The sequence below is a fragment of the Doryrhamphus excisus genome, chromosome 8 (assembly GCF_030265055.1).
Source record: "Doryrhamphus excisus isolate RoL2022-K1 chromosome 8, RoL_Dexc_1.0, whole genome shotgun sequence".
NCBI lineage: Eukaryota > Metazoa > Chordata > Actinopteri > Syngnathiformes > Syngnathidae > Doryrhamphus > Doryrhamphus excisus.
The window spans coordinates 14,130,569-14,150,695 of NC_080473.1; the positions used below are offsets into that span (position 1 = coordinate 14,130,569).

Here is a 20,127-nt window from a genome sequence, read left to right on the forward strand (position 1 = left end):
AATTTGGAGTCGCTAATTAACCTTGCATGTTTTTGGAATGTGGGAGGAAACCGGAGTACCCGGAGAAAACCTATGCATGCACGGGAAGAACATGAACATGCAAACTCCACACAGAGATGGCTGAGGATGGAATCGAACTCCGGTCTCCTAGCTGTGAGGCCTGCTTGCTAACAACCTTCCTGACACAGTACAACTAACGACCTTCCTGACAGGATAGGGATACAGAACTGGAGGCAGCAGAGATGAGGATGCTGAGTTTCTTATTGGGAGTGACCAGGATGGATAGGATCAGGAAGGAGTACATCACAGGGACATTACATGTTAGAGGCCTTGGAGATAAAGTCAGAGAGGTCTGAGATGGACAATTTGGAGTGGCCAATTAACCTAGCATGTTTTTGGAATGTGGGAGGAAACCGGAATAACGCGAGGATGGAATCGAACTCGGGTCTCTTAGCTGTGAGGCCTGCTTGCTAACAACCTTCCTGACACAATACAACTAACGACCTTCCTGAAACAATAGGGATGCAGAACTGGAGGTAGCAGAGATGAGGATGCTGAGGTTCTTATTGGGAGTGACCAGGATGGATAGGATCAGGAAGGAGTACATTACAGGGACATTACATGTTAGAGGCCTTGGAGATAAAGTCAGAGAGGTCTGAGATGGACAATTTGGAGTGGCCAATTAACCTAGCATGTTTTTGGAATGTGGGAGGAAACCGGAGTAACGCGAGGATGGAATCGAACTCGAGTCTCCTAGCTGTGAGGTCTGCTTGCTAACAACCTTCCTGACACAATACAACTAACGACCTTCCAGACACAATAAGGATGCAGAACTGGAGGTAGCAGAGATAAGGATGCTGAGGTTCTTATTGTGAGTGACCAGGATGGATAGGATCAGGAAGGAGTACATCAGAGGTACATTACATATTAAAGGTGACCATAGGTCATAGGTTTTTCTATGCTCTTACTACAAAAACTATTCCATTATTAATAAGGAATCCGACTTTAAAAGTTTCACTTATGAACTGCGATAAAGGAGTTATTACCGTTGACCATATTTTGCCATAATGACTCAATAAAGACAAAGCTTTTTATTTTAGTAACCCCATAATAACACATCTAATTATTGTGCTTAGCTTTTTGCACAAAATAGTCAGTTGTTCTTCCAGGCCAAAAAGAACCAGCGTGTTGCCATGGTGCCCCACGCACTACAATAATAATAAACAACAGTACTTCTGCAACAGCGTTACCACAGAGCTCATTTAGGATGACAGCATACTCAGCCAGGCAGCGTTAACAACATTACGGATGAACCGCTGCAGACGCAAGCCAAGGCGTCATGCTGGCAGCGTGGGAGCAAAGCGATGGGCATTGCCAGTAAGGACGTATACTTCATCACGCTGAGGGGCCTTCATGGGAAGGAGGAGGAAATTATGTAAAAAAAATGGTGGGGGAGCACCCTCTGTTTCTGAAACCGCCAAAGTCGACCTTTCTATCACGAGCCACTTTGTGGCTTCCTTTGGTTCCGTGGGCCACTGCTTTCCTTAAAGGGACTGTGTGCAACAGTTACATGGCTGCCAAGGTTTGAATACGAGGCCTGCACGCTATGCTTCACCGTGAGCGCTTGCCTGCCTCGTACGTTGTGCAGATGAGTGAGAGAGGGCACATATAGACAAACAACCATTCACACTCACATTCATACCTATGGACAATTTGGAGTCGCTAATTAACCTAGCATGTTTTTTTGGAATGTGGGAGGAAACCGGAGTACCCGGAGAAAACGCATGCATGCACGGGGAGAACATGCAAACTCCACAATGAGATAGCGGAGGGTGGAATTGAACTCAGGTCTCCTAGCTGTGAGGCCTGCGCGCAAACCACTCGACTACCGTGCAACTTAAAGAGGAAAATAATAAATGTATTAATTCATTTTCTACTGGTTTTTCCTCACGCTGGAGCCTATCCCAGTTGTCTTTGGGTGAGAGGCGGGGTACACCCTGGACTGGTGGCCAGCCAATCACAGGGCACATATAGACAAACAACCATTCACACTCACATTCATACCTATGGACAATTTGGAGTCGCCAATTAACCTAGCATGTTTTTGTAATGTGGGAGGAAACCCACGCATGCACGGGGAGAACACGCAAACTCCACACAGAGATGGCGGAGGTTGGAATTGAACTTGGGTCTCCTAGCTGTGAGGCCGGCGTGCAAACCACTCGTTCACCGTGCAACCCAAAGAGGAAAATAATAAATTTAAATAAGCAAAATTAAATAAAAATCAAATTAATTTTTGTCAGTTACACTCACAAAATAATAAAAAAATTAAAAATTAAAAATTAAAAATTAAAAATTAAAAATTAAAAATTAAAAATTAAAAATTAAAAATTAAAAATTAAAAATTAAAAATTAAAAATTAAAAATTAAAAATTAAAAATGTTGGTCCAACTTATTATTTTTGTGTTTAACTAATAAAAAGTCATGTCATGGGACCTGCTCTGTTAATCAAGTTAATCAAGTTAATCAAGCAGTGTCCAGAGTGTATATGTTATAATCGTATATAACCACCAAAATATATATATATATTGTATAACCACATTTGTACCATCCAATTACAATATCGTCCATCTGCATATAAAACATCTGAGTGGAATTGGATGGAGGTAAGAAGCATTTAACAACAAATGAAGTGCAGAAGAACTGTTAATTGAGGTCCAAACCTTCATAGTGAAGTTAAAGAAGACCAATGGGAAGTGACCCATAAGCTGGGGTCTTCAACTGTCCAGTGATGGATTCAGTCTTGGGATCCGAGTCTTCACCTTCTAGAAATTCTTCACTTTTCAGCCACTCATCAGGTTTCGGTTTAGTTCTGGATGGGAGACATTTGTTTACCAAACACCGTGTGTGTCATTCAACTTCACTCTTTCACCATCTTTTGGCGAAGACAATGAGAAACAGACCTAAAAACCAAGCCACAGACTCTAACGTAGGCATCGGGGGCACAGTAAGCTGGTTCTGTTTAGTTGTGTATTGGTGGGGCCTGCAGTCTCAGCAGGTGCTCTAATTACCGTCTCCCTCACACCAAAAAAAGGGAACGGCCTCCGAGCCGCCGCTGACTTTGATGTGGCCCAGATCCACCACACATGTGGGACATGAGCTCACTTAACGAACGCAGACGCTGTGTAAATGAATAGTTTTACTCTTCGGTTTGATATTGGCATTTTGACTTGGTGGTAAGACGGTGAAGACAAGTAGCAGAAGACATGGAACCTTTGAATCGCTGACGTTTCCTTGTCTTTGTTCATGAAGTTGCTACTTCTAAATCGTTGTTGGATGTTTCATCTCGGCCCACGGTGGTGCCCGGACGGCTTTTACGGGCTTGCCTGTGGCCAGATGTGCGAGTGCAGGAATGGTGCCCGCTGCCACCACATCAAAGGAGCCTGCCAATGTACCGCTGGCTGGGCAGGACCACACTGCATTCTGGGTAATGGAAGCCACCTCATTAAAAGAGGGTGTGAGGGTGTGCTGAACATCCTCTACTTAAACACAGCTAAGATGTGTTTGTGGGCAATTATCTCCCCAATGACACATTGCCGATGACCTTTTCTGGGATGGGTAAGATTAGAGGAAGGAGACCCTGCAGCAAACGCAACAAGCGCATTTTAGTGTGGTTCGCTTGTTATTGCGACATATGCAATATAATAACATGATTGGGCAGCTTTCATGACAAAATACATGATGTAACTAAAATATTGCAACCCATACTGTTGTCTGCTGGGTTGAAAGTGTAGGTTATTTTTATATCATGTTATATATACAAGATAAAATTTCACAAAAGCTTCTAAAAGCTCTTCCAGTGCATTTTCTCTTCTATATTTCTCTTTCTCTTTCTTGGTAATGGTTTTATTTCATTTCATTTGAACATGCATCAGATTACAATTGAGTGCATCCCATAATCAGTTCACAGTTCCACGTGTCCAAAAGGAGTAGGAAGAAGCAAAGCTTATTAAATCCTACCCCTCCATCTGGTACTTTTACAATCAGTAACTGTTACATTTGTTCACTTCCTGCTTTCCATAATACTGTTTGGTTTTTTTTGTTGTAAATTTTTACATTTTTACATTTTTACATTTTTACTACTATTTTAATTTTTTTAAAAACTTGTACTCCGGTTTCCTCCCACATTCTAAAAACATGCCATGTTAATTGGTATTGGTAAATTTTTAAATTTTTAAATTTTTAAATTTTTAAATTTTTAAATTTTTAAATTTTTAAATTTTTAAATTTTTAAATTTTTAAATTTTTAAATTTTTAAATTTTTAATTTTTTTTAATTTTTACATTTTTTTAATTTTTAAATTGAATTTTTACCATTATTTTTATTAGTTTTTACATTTGTTCACTTCCTGCTTTCCTAACATGGTTTAAGTTTTTTTTATTAAATTTTTTTAAATTTTTTTTTTTTCATGTACCGAAGTATGAGGTGATATGACCATCTTTCTTTATTTCCGGACGTTTTTTTTTTTTCCATAATTCAATAATTATAACTGTAATTGTAACTGTAATTCCCCTTGTTTGGTGTGCACCAGGGTTCACCCCTACATAGATTACATAGCGGGACCACTTCAGACTATACTACTTTAAATTCGAACAATATCTTTAAGAAAAATGTTCCTATAAGTCATATAAAAAAAATGCACGGCGCCACATTCAAGTACATTCAGCGTACTTCACAAACTCAGTTCAGTGAACGTCAAACTCTGTTTTGCAAAGACCAGCCTCAACATGGCGAAATTAGTTGTGCAAAAAAGTGTCAATCAAGACACAGCTATGGGTGGTCCTCGGTTTTATATTGTTTTGTGGTTTTGTAGATTTAACTTAATTTTGATCCGTAAACATGAGACTCGTTCGAGTGTGCTGTGTGCAACTCATGCGCAACTACACTACTCTCAACAGTGGACACAGTTAAGGATAAACATCGTATTTTAATGTAATCTCTTTATTGCAAAAACATAACCATGACATAACCACACCAAAACAACGTCAACAAACTCAACTGTCCTCTTTGCACACGGTCACAAGACTCATGTGACGTTCAAAGATGGTCAAAAATCACAAAACTCTTCAGAATACACATCTGTATTGATGATTTTTTATGGATACTATTATTATTATTGTTTAGTGTTTTTTTTGCTGTGTTTTATGTCCTTCGTGTGTGAGTGACTAAGAAGTTAATTTCTTGGCAACCAAATGAATTCCGAAGCTTGTTGTCGTCGAAGTTCAGAAACTTGGAATTTCATGATTGCTTTCAGCTTATGTGACACTGCACTCATTTCCTACCAGAAAACTGTTTTTTTTTCACTGTTTGAGTACAGCATGTCCTGGGGGACAATATGGAGAGAACTGTTCTGGACAATGTTTGTGTCGAAATGGAGGTTCCTGTGACAGCGTAACGGGCCAGTGCTCATGCCTTCCTGGCTGGATGGGAGCGACTTGTGAGTTAGGTGAGTTTGGCTGTACATTTTAAGAACATTCTTAAGGATTTATTTTTATAAGCACATAAACACAGGAGCTAAATATTACCCAAAATGCAACAGGGGAGTCAAGTTTTGTGTTCCTCTCTACTAGAGTGCAAGGTGGGACGGGATGGAGACAACTGTACTGGCGTCTGTAGCTGCATGAATGGAGGGATATGTGACAGGGAGACGGGAGAGTGTGTCTGTCTGCCTGGTTGGACGGGACAGCGCTGTCAATCAAGTAAGTCCATCAAGGTCACAACAAAACTAATCGTCAAAATAAGGGTAGTCTCTCTCTGATCTGGCATCTGCGCTTCATTTCTAACCCATAGCAGATTCTCATTGGGAGTGACCAGGATGGATAGGATCAGGAAGGAGTACATCAGAGGGACATTACATGTTAGAGGCCTTGGAGATAAAGTCAGAGAGGCCAGACTGAGATGGTTGGGACATGTCCAGAGGAGAGATAGTGAATATATTGGTAGAAGGATGCTGCCAGGTAGGAGGCGTAGAGGAAGACCAAACAGAAGGTTTATGGATGTAGTGAAGGAGGACATGAGGGTAGTTGGTGTTAGTTCATAATAGAATTTTGCATCCATTAGTCCATGAAAAGCAGAACTGGAGGTAGCAGAGATGAGGATGCTGAGGTTCTCATTGGGAGTGACCAGGATGGATAGGATCAGGAAGGAGTACCAGTAGCCAAGTGTGACAAATGTTAGTAAATCAAAATAAAAGTAGGAAATGTAATAATATATAATATACATTGACATTTGGATGACCTTGACTTTTCCCGCATGTTCATATCTACATGCAGCGTGTCTCACGGGCTTCTATGGTGCTTCCTGCGCCCAGCGATGTGAGTGCCAGGCTGGGGTGTCATGTCACCCTGAGACTGGGGTCTGCGGCTGCCCTGCTGGACACACAGGGCCCCGCTGTGAGAAAAGTAAGAATGACAAGGCAAATGTATTTTGACAAAATACACTTCATGCCAAAAATAATGTGAAACAATTTGCTCTTGTGGGGTTTTTGCTTGAATGGGAAGCGGTCGGGCAAATACAACCTTTTTCCGCACTTTTAAAAATATAGTTACAGTCTGAGTCTATTTCTCCGACTGTAACCCCTTAAGGTACAATCTACATCAATGTACCCCATGGGATAGTTTCTTAACCCCAAAGTAGATGTTTGTACTTTTTACAGAGCCAAAAATTGACATCGATATGTTCTCAATGTTGTCGAAGTTATGGTAACGATACGATTTTATTTCATTTTAACATGCATCAGATTACAATTGAGTGCATCCCATAATCAGTTCACAGTTCCACATGTCCAAAAGGAGTAGGAAGAAGCAAAGCTTATTAAATCCTACCCCTCCACCTGGTACTTTTACAATCAGTGACTTACATTTGTTCACTTCCTGCTTTCCATAATACAGTTTAAGTTGTTTTATTTTTTTTAAATTTTAAATTTTAAATTTTAAAATTTTAAAATTTTAAAATTTAATTTTTACTACTATTTTTATGTTTGTTTTTTTTTAATTTGTACTCCGGTTTCCTCCCACATTCTAAAAACATGCTATGTTAATTGGTAATGGTAATGGTTTTATTTCATTTGAACATGCATCAGATTACAATTGAGTGCATCCCATAATCAGTTCACAGTTCCACATGTCCAAAAGGAGTAGGAAGAAGCAAAGCTTATTAAATCCTACCCCTCCATCTGGTACTTTTACAATCAGTAACTGTTACATTTGTTCACTTCCTGCTTTCCGAATATAGTTTAAGTTTTTTTTTTGTTTTTTTTTAAATTTTAGGACATTTTAAGGTAATTGGTTATTTTTAGCCTTATGCATTATTTTAGCTGTTTGAAGATGAACTATATCAGCAAGTTGCCATGAGCAAATTTGTGATTTTATAAATAAGGAGAAATAAGTTGAGTGTGAACGGCACATAAGCAGTACATTTGACAAGCCGTTGTACTCCTAAAGTTGCAATAATGTGCATTTCTTTTGAAGGTGCACTATTACCAGTTACAAAAAGTTCAGAAGTACTGCAGGTCCAGAAATATTTGAACACTGAAAACAATCAACATGCATCATTTGCAATGCACAATTTATAATACTATATATACATACATATATATAATGATTTCATGCAATGCAAACATTTTGTGCTTTATACCATTTAAGGACTATTTAGGAGTCCAACTCCCTAACATCACCTCAGACCCTTTCCTCTCCTCACACGCTCCCCAGACATCTGATAAATGTTACACAGCGATTGCCAAGGAAAACACAAGGCATTGTTTTTGTCTCCTCAGCAGCGGATAAGAGCTTTTTGGAAGGCAGACATGCATAATGACAGCTCCGTAATTGCCTCTTTAGTCTGGAGTTCTTTCTTATCTGTTCCCCACGCTGCCCGCTGTTGCCTGACTGAGTGTTTGAGCGCGGCGGGCTCACCCGTAAACATGTTCGGTTCACAGATTCATGTTGTGCAAAGAAAGCGAGAGTGAAAAAATGTTTGGGCACCAGAGAAAGTTGATGGGCGTTTTCTTGCCAGTTGATATTGAAAGTATGTTGATGTGGTATACCGTGTGAGGCAGGAAAAGGAAATTTATCTTTGTTGCTACAAACTGAAAGTGACTGAAAGTCCTATGCTGCTGCACTTGTTCAACGATAAGATCACCATTGTGAGAACACGGTATTAGGTCAGTAGTGTTTCTATCTTGATCGGGTTCTCCCATCTTAAAACAAATACAAAGCGTACCTGTTGAATAATGACATCAACATACATACAAAATTAGGTGTCACAAGCAGGGCTCGACAATAACGATGTACTGATGGCCCGGGGCAAGTTAAAACAAAATTCGGGCAAGTAAATCCAATCAGTGATATTCCCGTTGGGCAAGTGCACTTTGCTGCGAAGAGTTTTTTTTTTTTAAAGCGGTTCTTGTTGGGTGTTGGTAAAACACGGACTGTGTAATTCCGGTGGTAATTTGCAAACCAACCCTTGATCCTTAAATTTTTAAATTTTTAAATTTTTAAATTTTTAAATTTTTAAATTTTTAAATTTTTAAATTTTTAAATTTTTAAATTTTTAAATTTTTAAATTTTAATTTTTTAATTTTTTAATTTTTTTTATTTTTTTATTTTTTTATTTTTTTATTTTTTTATTTTTTTAATTTTTTTTATTTTTTTATTTTTTTTGTAATTTTAAAATTTACCGGAGTACAAATAAAAATAAAAAAATAGTAGTAAAAATTTTAAAATTTTTTAATTATTTGTCCATGGGGAATCCTTAAGGTGAGAACTACTTGCCCGATGTGGGATGAAACCGGAGTACAAATTAAAAAAAAAATAGTAGTAAAAATTTTAAAATGTTAAAATGTTTAAAAATAGTAGTAAAAATTTTAAAAATCTAAAAAATAGTCGTAAAAATTTTAAAATTTTTACTACTATTTTTTTTATTTTTATTTGTACTCCGTTTTCATCCCACATCGGGCAAGTAGTTCTCACCTTAAGGATTCCCCATGGACAAATAATTTTTGTTTTTAATGTAGAGCCCTGACAAGACACCTTTTTTTTAAACCACTTATCAAAACTTATTCTTGTTTTTCTCAAGGATGTCGCTCTGGAACGTACGGACCGAACTGCAAGTCTCGATGCAGATGTCTTAACGGTGGTCGCTGTGACTACAGGACGGGGGCTTGCCAATGTCCTCCAGGCTTCATTGGAGCCAACTGCAGCTCACGTATGTTTGGGACAATAACAGCGCTTTATTCATGCATCCTTTTTCTGCACGACTTATGCTGTTCACGGTCATGGGGACCCGGACGTCGGTCTTGGTATACAGTGGTACTTCGGTTTTTGTTATTAATTTGCTTTTAAGGCCAATTAAGGTTGGCGATGACCGGAACATATGGAAGCCAAAGCAATTTTTGTCAAGGAAATTATCATTCCAGACACCCAACAATATTTAAAAAATACATTTTGTAAAGAAAAAATGTAGTTTTCATGGTCCTCATGTTGTGGTTAGTGAAATCTGGGTTGGAATTTGCATGTTCTCCCTATGCGTTCTCCAGGTACTCCGGTTTCTTTCCTGCAATGGGCTGGCAACCAGTCCAGGGTGACCCCCGGACTCTCACCCGAAGTTATAGACATAGGGACATAGACTTTCTTTATTGTCATTGCACAATAACACAGCAGTGAAATTGCCAACAAAATGTTGTTGCCTGGCTCCCGTGTAAGCAGTCTTAGTAGGGAAGTCCAGACTTCCCGGTCCCCGGCCACCTCCTCCAGCTCCACCGGGAGGACACCAAGGCCTTCCCAGGCCAGCTGTGAGACATAGTCCCTCCAGCGTGTCCTAGGTCTGCCCCAGGGGCCTTTTCCCGGCTGGGCATGCCTGGAACACCTCACCAGGGAGGCGTCCGGGTTCCATGTCCCAAGAACCAGATTTGGCCGCCGAAGACCAGGTCGCCCAGGCACCCGCCCTTGACCGCGACTCAACACACAATGCATCGGATCCTTATGCTTGCCCCCATAGGTGGTGGGTCTACGAGGGGGAGATCCCGTGTGGCCTTTTCAGGCTGGGCCCAGCCGGGCTTGGCACGGGTGAAGGCCTGACCACCAGGCGCTCACCTGCGAGCCCCTCCCCCGGGCCTAGCTCCAGGGTGAGGCCCCGGTATCCCACATCCTCTTGTTTTTAATCATATGGGTCTTCTGAATCACTCTTGATCTGTCCCGTCACCTCGGACCTGTTTGCTTTGGGAGACTCTACTAGGGGCATATAGCCCCAGACAACATAGCTCCTCGGATCACTCGGGCACTCAAACCCCTCCACCACGATAAGGTGGTGATTCATGGAGCGACCGGACCGGAGCAAGAAGAAACACAGAAAAGAAGAAGAGAAATTGGGGTGGGGAGACCCAAAAAATAACCCAAATATCAAAAACAACTGGGGAGACAGTAGAGAGACAAAAACAGCAGCAACAATTCCCATAATAACAACAGTGACAAACATGACCAGTGGCAATAATAACAATGAAGATATGAACCGTGATAGCAAACAGAATTACAGCCATACAATTACAATAATTAAAATCTCCCTGCTTGACATCATTATTACTGTAATAATAACATGACCTTTTGCTTTGGATAATTTCTGTGTTTCCACTGCAGGCTGCCCAAGTGGGTACTATGGCAAAGACTGCGCTAAACTGTGCTCCTGTGGGGAAGACGGTCAATGCCACCCAACAAACGGAAGGTGTATTTGTGCGGCTGGAAGAACGGGACAGTCCTGTCAAGGTACTGAAAGGCAACACCGATGACTTTCATGATGGATCATGTTGTGCTGGTTATTATATTTAACCTTCTTCTTGTGTTAGGGTCGGCACTGACCCGTTTTACATTTTAATGCATAAAAAGAATCACATAAAAATTTGTTTATTGCGTCAACGCTTTTTGACTTTGTCAGGAAACTCTATTTCAACAAAATAAAAAGAAAAAAAATAATTTTTACTACATTTTAAAATAGTCTGGTTGAAATTATGACCACTGTATTGTTAGGGTCGGTTTCGACCCGGTTATAATAATATGACTATAAAGCAATATTTTGAGGAAAGAATGGCAAGAAGTACAGTGAACCAAGATCTGGACTGTGTTCTGCTTTTTCATTTCACTTTATACTAAAGTTTTGTTGATGAAAACAATCACTTTTTTTTTGTACCTTTTCTTGACATTAATATATATGGGTCAAAATTCACCCCAACACCATAGATCAGGGGTCTCAAACACGCGGCCCGCGGGCCAAATGTGGCCCGCAGGACACTAGTTTGAGGCCCCCAAAAGTTTAATGTTAGTGCGGCCCGCGCAAGTTTGATATGGATGCTGTATGGTGTCATGTACCCAGAAAAAATTATCACGTTTGATTAATGTTCATGTTAAAGGTTAAATAACTGTTAATAGTTATCCTCCCTATCCGTGTGGAAGTGGTAAGCTTTTGGCTATTTAAGTTTAAAGGAAATAACTTGAAGGCTACCGTTTAGGTTGCTAGCGCTCTAGTTTGCGAGTTAGCATGTGTCTCAAGACCCTGCAGTTGCGCAATATGTTGTAAATAAAAATAGTATAAATGTGACTATAGTCGTGTTTTGTCATGTCTACAGGGCTCTAATAATGCTTTGTTCATTTTAATCTGAAAAAAATAATTTGTCTACCCACCAACTATATGTGGTTTCTTAAGTTTTTATTATTTGCTGTTTTTTTATTATTATTATAATATTTATTTATTTATTACTGATTGATTGATTTTCTTTATTCTGGATTTGTTTATTTATTTTTCATCTTATTTTGTGTAGAAAAATAAAAAGTAAGATATTTGAGAACAGTGGAATGTTTTATCAGAGCTTTTATTGTAGAAAATTGGAACTAAAGCGAAGTTTTTAAAAATTTTGTTTTTAATAAATGCGTTTTTTTTGTTGTTTTTTGGAAAACCTGATGCGGCCCAGTCTCACCCAGACCCGAGCTCCAGTGGCCCCCAAGTAAATTGAGTTTGAGATCCCTGCCATAGATGTTTCTTTAGTGATTAATACTAAAATGAGAAAATAAATAAAACTAATTGATTTAAGAGATATGTTCTATAGCTGTCAGTAATATCCAGGTAACAAAAGAACCTTCAATTTATTAATATGATTCTTTTGAGGTTCATTTTACCATTTTTGGAAATTGAAATGGAGGGGTATAGTGACAAAAAAAGGCCTACATGCCCACACCAAAAGTATTAAAACCAATATTTTCATGGATGAGGAAGCCTAAGAAGGTAACCAAGACATGAGAAATTTAATGGTAATTTATTGTTTTTAGTGTATTTTATAGCTGATTTAATACATGGGTCAAAACCGACCCGGTAACATAAGAGATGATACCAGAAATCTAACACAAGAGGAAGGTTAATAAAATGTTCATTCTTTATTGAATGCATGTGTTTAGGCTTATATTTTGCCTCGGTACTAAACAGTCCATTTATAGACTTTGCCCTCAAGGAGGTTCAGTCCCGTAGGATTTGTATTAGGCCTTGAACTTTGCTTTTTATCAGTTTTAAACAAACATAAAGTTTGAGTCACCAATTCTTAGTGTTGGGACTCTGATAATTGCAGCACTTTTGCTAAGAAACCCATTTGGTTTATCAGCACTTTTAAGCCATTTTAAGCTGGGGGGTTTCCAACCTTGGATGCACACAGTGCTCACTTCTTTATCCTCTTTAATGTATGTTGACTCTTCGTGTCCTAAACGTTTCTTGTTTATTGTTTACAGAGACCTCGAAGTAGCTCGTTTTCTGTGTTCCGTATCACTGAGTTTGGCAAAGAAGCAAATAAATAAACAAGGAAATCAAAGACATCTTCCCGTCTTGTTTTCCCAAGCTAAATTATCCAGAGAAACATGCTGATTGGTTATATCAGCACCATATTGGAATACTTTGCCATTGCTTTAATGAACTGTTGCTTAAATAAATATAAAGGCGGGTTGTCTGAGTCCTTACAGAAGGCCTCTTGTTTTGTTTCTTGTTGTGATAACTATTCTTGGCTTGGATTGGAGATTATCAAAAGATTATTATTATTAATTAGGTAGTATACGCCACATAATCCATGACTGGATATATATATATATTTTGATATATGTTTATTTTACATCTGTTTTTGACCTGGCGGCACGGGGGACGAGTGGTTAGCGTGCAGACCTCACAGCTAGGAGACCAGGGTTACATATGATTCAGTTTTCATTGAAAAGTTTTGACTCCATTTTCAGTATTTTCACTATTTCAGTGTCTATATTATTATAATATTGCACCTAATAAAGGCTGCACGGCGGTCAAGTGGTTAGCGCGCAGACCTCACGGCTAGGAGACCAGGGTTACATATGATTCAGTTTTCATTGAAAAGTTTTGACTCCATTTTCAGTATTTTTACTATTTCAGTATTTATATTGTTATAATATTGCACCTAATAAGGCTGCACGGAGGTCGAGTGGTTAGCGCACAGACTTCACAGCTAGGAGATGAGGGTTCAATGCCACACTCGGCCATCTCTGTGTGGAGTTTGCATGTTCTCCCCGTGCATCCCCGGTTTTCTCCGGGTACTCCGGTTTCCTCCCACATTCCAAAAACATGCTAGGTTAATTAGCGACTCCAAATTGTCCATAGGTATGAATGTGAGTGTGAATGGTTGTTTGTCTATATGTGTCCTGTGATTGGTTGGCGACCCTTGTGAGGAAAAACCGGTAGAAAATAAATGAATGTTTTTGACCTTTCTTCTGAGGCAACAGTTTTGTTATGTTCTGGCTATTATTATTATGCAGTGTTCTGATGGCTATTATATTTTTCTGATATTTTTTCCCAGTGTGCCCCAAGGGACTTTACGGCCTGCAATGCCGAAACATATGCAGATGTCTAAATGGAGGTCTCTGTGATCCTGTTGATGGCACGTGTAAATGTGGTCTTGGCTGGACCGGATCAGACTGTGATACAGGTTAGAGTTACAAAATACAAAAAAAAAGTTCATACAGTCGTTTCTTGTTTATCACGGTTAAACAAAATCCCAGATCCGATTGCCATGGTTGAATTTACACAAAGTAGAATTTAATATTAATGAATAGCTTATAAGGCCGTTTATGACCTTATAAATATCGGTTTTACCTTTATTAGAGAAATATTTGACATAAATAACATATACTTTTACACTGGCTGGTCCCATCAATGAAACAATTATTGGCATATAGCGACCAGCATAGAATACTGCAGCAGTTTTTGGTTAAGATGCACTTCAATCAATTTATTAACAAGCAGAGAACACATGTCCAGTTAACATTGACACAGGAGCTGCTGTCAGTCGCTCTCACAAATACAGTCACAAATAAAGTCACAAATACAGTAATACACTTGATATGGTAAATGGTCTTAAAAATTAAAATTTTTAATTTTTAATTTTTAATTTTTAATTTTTAATTTTTAATTTTTAATTTTTAATTTTTAATTTTTAATTTTTAATTTTTAATTTTTAATTTTTAATTTTTATTAATGAAACGTCACTAAGACAATTTACCATATCAAGTGAAACACTGTATTTGTGACTTTATTCGTGAGAGTGAATTTTAAATTTTAAATTTTAAATTTTAAATTTTAAATTTTAAATTTTAAATTTTAAATTTTAAATTTTTAATTTTTAATTTTAAATTTTAAATTTTAAATTTTAAATTTTAAATTTTAAATTTTAAATTTTAAATTTTTAATTTTTAATTTTTAATTTTTAATTTTTAATTTTTAATTTTTAATTTTTAATTTTTAATTTTATTGAAACTGACATAGGATCTTGTATTTGACTTCATTGTAGTGTTTGAATGAATACATTCCCACTAAGTATTTTTAACCCATTGTGTGTGTAGCCTGTTTGCAGGGAAAATATGGGCCGAATTGTTCTCAAGACTGTCCTTGCAACAATGGTGGGACCTGCGACCGCTTTATTGGCACCTGCAATTGTACTGCTGGATTTTATGGCCACTCTTGTCAACACAGTACGCAAACACTCACAATGGATAGAGATAGAAAACTTGTCATGTAATTATATGGGGATCCAGGAACATCCCTGTGAATGTTTTTGAAATGATATTTTTTTGTATTTAAATGAAATTAAGTTCCTAATTTTCTTTTCTAGAATGTCCGCTCGGATTTTACGGCGTAAACTGCGTCCTTGCCTGTGATTGTAAAGTGGGGCAGAGCTGTGATCCAGTGACAGGACAATGTGAATGTCCACCAGGATACTACGGGCTTCAGTGCCAAAGACGTGAGTAACTAGAGTATTGGAATATCCAAGAGCCAATCCAATATTTTGAAAACTCCACTAAGGAAAATCAATCTTAAAGTGGATCAGAACCAAATTGTACCCATTTACAGAAACCTACCCAATATGCCTGAAAAGATTATTTTTATATTTTTAGTAATTGCATAACATGTTTAGTCCAGTGGTGAGGTCCAGCAAAGCCTTTCATGTTAGCCTAAACACTCAGAAGCACCGACCCACTTTTTCAACTTCAATTCTCGTATTTATTTTATGAAATTGTATTAATTTATCCCAAATAGTCTATTATTTTATTATTTTTTATTAATGTATTATTATTATTATTATTATTATTATTATTATTAATTTTCTACCGCTTTTTCATTATTATTATTGTTATTGTTATTATGGACTTGCCCAGTAATTGTTATTATTATTCATTTTCTACTGCTTTTTCATTATTATTATTATTATTATTATTATTCATTTTCTACCACTTTTTCATTATTATTTTTTTTTTTTTTTCATTTTCTACCACTTTTTCATTATTATTATTATTATTATTTTTCATTTTCTACCACTTTTTCATTATTATTATTATTATTATTATTCATTTTATACCGCTTTATTATTATTATTATTAATTTTCGACAACTTTTTCATTATTATTATTATCATTATCATTATCATTATCATTATCATTGTCATTGTCATTGTCATTGTCATTGTTATTGTTATTATTAGTAGTAGTATTATTAGTGTTATCATTATTATTATTATTATTATTATTATTATTATTATTATTATTGTGCTACTATTATCAAGGGGGCTGTTTTTTGAACCAATCAGATTTCCGATTCACTTCACAGGGCCAGCTCGCAGGCGTTGAGCAATATTGTCATTATTCCATCCTTTGATTGGTTGATGTCTGAAAGCCTATGCCTAATACTCGGACTTGCACATTGTACACACAAACAGGCAGTCCTCCTTAATTGATGTTGTTGCTAAAGGAAGAAAGCAAACGCGGTGTTGCTCTTTTCTCTGTGTGCGTTACAAACAACTAGACAACAGTGCGATTCCCAGGTGTAACTCTACAACGACAGACGTTAGCAAGCATGAATTCAACTTCTAAAAACATGCTAGGTTGTTCTGTTGGGCAGACACACAGACTCAGGCGACCAGACCGGTTATTTGATGACAGACATGTTTCCCCACCGCTTAATGCATTGCTTTTACATGCTAGCGCCCTCCTGCCAGCTTGTGAGGCTCTCAGCTGCAGTTTGAATGCTTAAATGGCCACTTCGGTCCCAGCAGGAAGCAGAAACGTTCCTGGTGCAACCTGTGTAATTGTAATCCCAGTTATAAATGTCATTTGATGTGTTATGTGCTACAATACATTTGTTTGGACAGTGAAACTCAATTTTTTGTCATAATTTGTTACAAAAAAATCAGATGACAAATGAAATGTATGAAAACCGAGGCAATTTTTTACGTTTAATAATGTCAATCCATTTAATCCATTTCAGACACCCTGAAATATTAACAAAAATATATTTAACAGAGAATAATTATAGTTTTACATGCATAAAAAAAAGAAAAATAATCATAAATGCAGAATGAGTGGAAGTTATTGTTAATGTAAACGTCCTCTACATCCTGGAAAAATGTCATATATATATCAACGTAATAATCTATACAGTATATTCAATAATGTTTCTCACATTCTTTACTAAATTACTGACAATTGAAACTTTCCTTGGCCCCATGGCAGGTTATTTAGCAGCCACACTCAATTAAGCACTCGATTTTATAGAACAATACAACACAGGACTAGTTTGTTAGGTGCAATATTATAATAATATAAATACTATAATAGTGAAAATACTGAAAATGGAGGCAAACATTTTCAATGAAAACGGAATCATACGTATGTAAACTGGGGCATATGAAAACCAAGGTGAAACCATTCCAAGATAACGGTTGACCACCTTTGATTTGTTGAGTTAATTCAAGCAGTTTAGAGTCTGAAATGTTTCCCCACAAATTCATTGAATTGAATCCCAAAGACAGCTGGGATAGGCTCCAGCATGCTTGCGACCCTCATGAGGATAAGCGGTAGAAAATGAATGAATGAATTTTTCTGTGTGCTGAAAAACGTTTTTTGCTTGTTTTTCTTAGGGTGCGAATCCGGCAAGTTTGGACATGAGTGTGAAAGGTCATGTGACTGTGCAGGTGACACACCATGTGACCCAGCTACTGGACACTGCCTGTGTTCCCCGGGAAGGACCGGACCGAGATGTGAAAAAGGTCAGTTTTGCATTGACCAATAACACATTAGAATATATGATATATGGGTACCATAGTAACCGTCAATATAGTGACATATACTATATCACTATATTGACAGTTACCATGGTATATATATATATACATATATATGTATGTATGTATATATATATATATATAGGGATATACATATATATATATATATATCACTATATTGACAGTTACTATGGTACCCATTATGTCATTTGATGGTCATATCACCTCGTACTTCGGTACGGTACTTCGTACTTAAACTATATTAGGAAAGCAGGAAGTGAACAAATGTAACAGTTACTGATTGTAAAAGTACCAGATGGAGGGGTAGGATTTAATAAGCTTTGCTTCTTCCTACTCCTTTTGGACATGTGGAACTGTGAACTGATTATGGGATGCACTCAATTGTAATCTGATGCATGTTCAAATGAAATAAAATCATTACCATTACCATTACCAATTAACATAGCATGTTTTTAGAATGTGGGATGAAACTGGAGTACAAAAAAAAAGTAAAAATTAAATTTAAAAATTTAAAATTTTTAACCAAAATTTAAAATTTTTAACCAAAATTTAAAATTTTTAACCAAAATTTAAAAATTCAAAAATTCAAAAATTCAAAAATTCAAAAATTCAAAAATTCAAAAATTCAAAAATTCAAAAATTCAAAAATTCAAAAATTCAAATCAGTTCACAGTTCCACATGTCCAAAAGGAGTAGGAAGAAGCAAAGCTTATTAAATCCTACCCCTCCATCTGGTACTTTTACAATCAGTAACTGTTACATTTGTTCACTTCCTGCTTTCCATAATAGATTTTAAGTTGTTTTAAAATTTTACAATTTTTAAATGTTTAAAATTTTTAAATGTTTAAATGTTTAAATGTTTAAATGTTTAAATGTTTAAATGTTTAAATGTTTAAATGTTTAAAATTTTAAATTTTTAAATTTAAAAACAACTTAAAATCTATTATGGAAAGCAGGAAGTGAACAAATGTAACAGTTACTGATTGTAAAAGTACCAGATGGAGGGGTAGGATTTAATAAGCTTTGCTTCTTCCTACTCCTTTTGGACATGTGGAACTGTGAACTGATTATGGGATGCACTCAATTGTAATCTGATGCATGTTCAAATGAAATAAAACCATTACCATTACCATTACCATTACCATATTTCTCATGTCCCTTTTTATCTATGTTTCAGATTGTGGTGGTGACCGATTTGGCCCAAACTGCTCTTTTCCTTGCCAGTGTGCTCGCAGGGCCCGCTGTGATGGGATGACCGGGCGCTGTCAATGCCCACTCACCTTGCTGGGCCCCACTTGCGCTGAAGGTAATACTCACACATACACACACATACACACACACACATCCCCTTCCTGCCCCGTTCTGTCCACTCCAATATCTGCTTGTGTCTCCTGACAGTTATTTTAATGTGCACCCAGCATGGAGTCAGACTTGAGGCTGTCTTCATTTTACATCCTCAAAGACGAGCTCGCTAGAGACTATGTAGCTGTTACTTCTCCTTGAAAAACACCAAGAACATTTGCTTTTGATTTTCAAATTGTGCTGATTTCTCCCTTCCCTTTCAGCACGGCTTCACCAGACACCAGGACAGATGAACTTTTCCGCGTCCCAGAGAAAGAGAAGAGCGGGCGGTAAAACCACATAAAACTTGGCTCTTGGAAACTTTACATAGGTCATCTTGGTCAAGGTGATCTGGGATTACGAGGTATTGTGGGACTCTGGCGCTCCATCACTGAGCCTGGAGCTCAAAATACTCCACCATTGAACTTGACATGCGAGCCGGACTCCCAGGAACATAAAGTGTACTCTACTATAATATTGATGACAGGACATTATTACATTATAATAATACATTTTAAACCCAATCAGCTCAATGCAACTCATTTATGATTTTAGTATTTATTTCAGTGTGTATCCAATGAAATTATAATTTTAGGAAATTCAAACTTACTGTTTCTTTGTGTACACATCACTTTGCAGTACTCTAAAATTGCACTGCTTCATGCCGAGACGTGTTTCTGAAATTGTGTTTTACCTGCTGTAATTTAACTATATGAAAATAATATGCGATGTGTGTATATGTGCATAGGCAAATATATATATATATATATATATATATATAAAAAAAAAAATATATATATATATATATATATATATATATATATATATATATATATATATATATATATATATATATATATATATATATATTATAAATTCCATTGCATATACACTAACTGTCTGTGTCTGGTGCTATATTTGATCAAGCAATATTACTGCAATAATATTGCATTTTTTACATTTTGATGTTTAATGTGGCATTCGAGTTCTTTGGGAGACTTTGTTGTTTTTTGTTTTGTTTTAATATCCGAGCATAAAGATATCAGGGGCTTTCCTGTTGTCATGAATATGTATGCAAAATACCTAAACCAGAATGTTGTTGCTGT

At 36.9% G+C, this 20,127-nt stretch overlaps 1 protein-coding gene across 3 annotated transcripts in view; it reads left to right on the top strand.

Annotated features, from left to right (window-relative positions):
- megf6 (multiple EGF like domains 6) overlaps positions 1–19,658 on the top strand; it is a 54,252-nt gene extending 34,594 nt beyond the window's left edge. Inside the window, exons 20-31 of one of the 3 annotated variants that reach the window (XM_058079848.1) lie at positions 5,378–5,506; positions 5,631–5,759; positions 6,333–6,461; positions 9,136–9,264; positions 10,692–10,817; positions 13,904–14,032; positions 14,946–15,074; positions 15,215–15,343; positions 17,516–17,644; positions 18,858–18,986; positions 19,079–19,162; positions 19,246–19,318. In XM_058079848.1, the coding sequence (XP_057935831.1) occupies positions 5,378–5,506; positions 5,631–5,759; positions 6,333–6,461; positions 9,136–9,264; positions 10,692–10,817; positions 13,904–14,032; positions 14,946–15,074; positions 15,215–15,343; positions 17,516–17,644; positions 18,858–18,986; positions 19,079–19,155 (1,364 nt within the window). In that variant the 3' untranslated portion in view covers positions 19,156–19,162; positions 19,246–19,318. Of the gene's footprint in view, positions 1–5,377; positions 5,507–5,630; positions 5,760–6,332; positions 6,462–9,135; positions 9,265–10,691; positions 10,818–13,903; positions 14,033–14,945; positions 15,075–15,214; positions 15,344–17,515; positions 17,645–18,857; positions 18,987–19,078; positions 19,163–19,245 lie in introns of all 3 variants that reach the window. The other 2 variants (XM_058079847.1, XM_058079849.1) reach the window with 2 other exon arrangements.
- Positions 19,659–20,127: the final 469 nt, after the last annotated feature.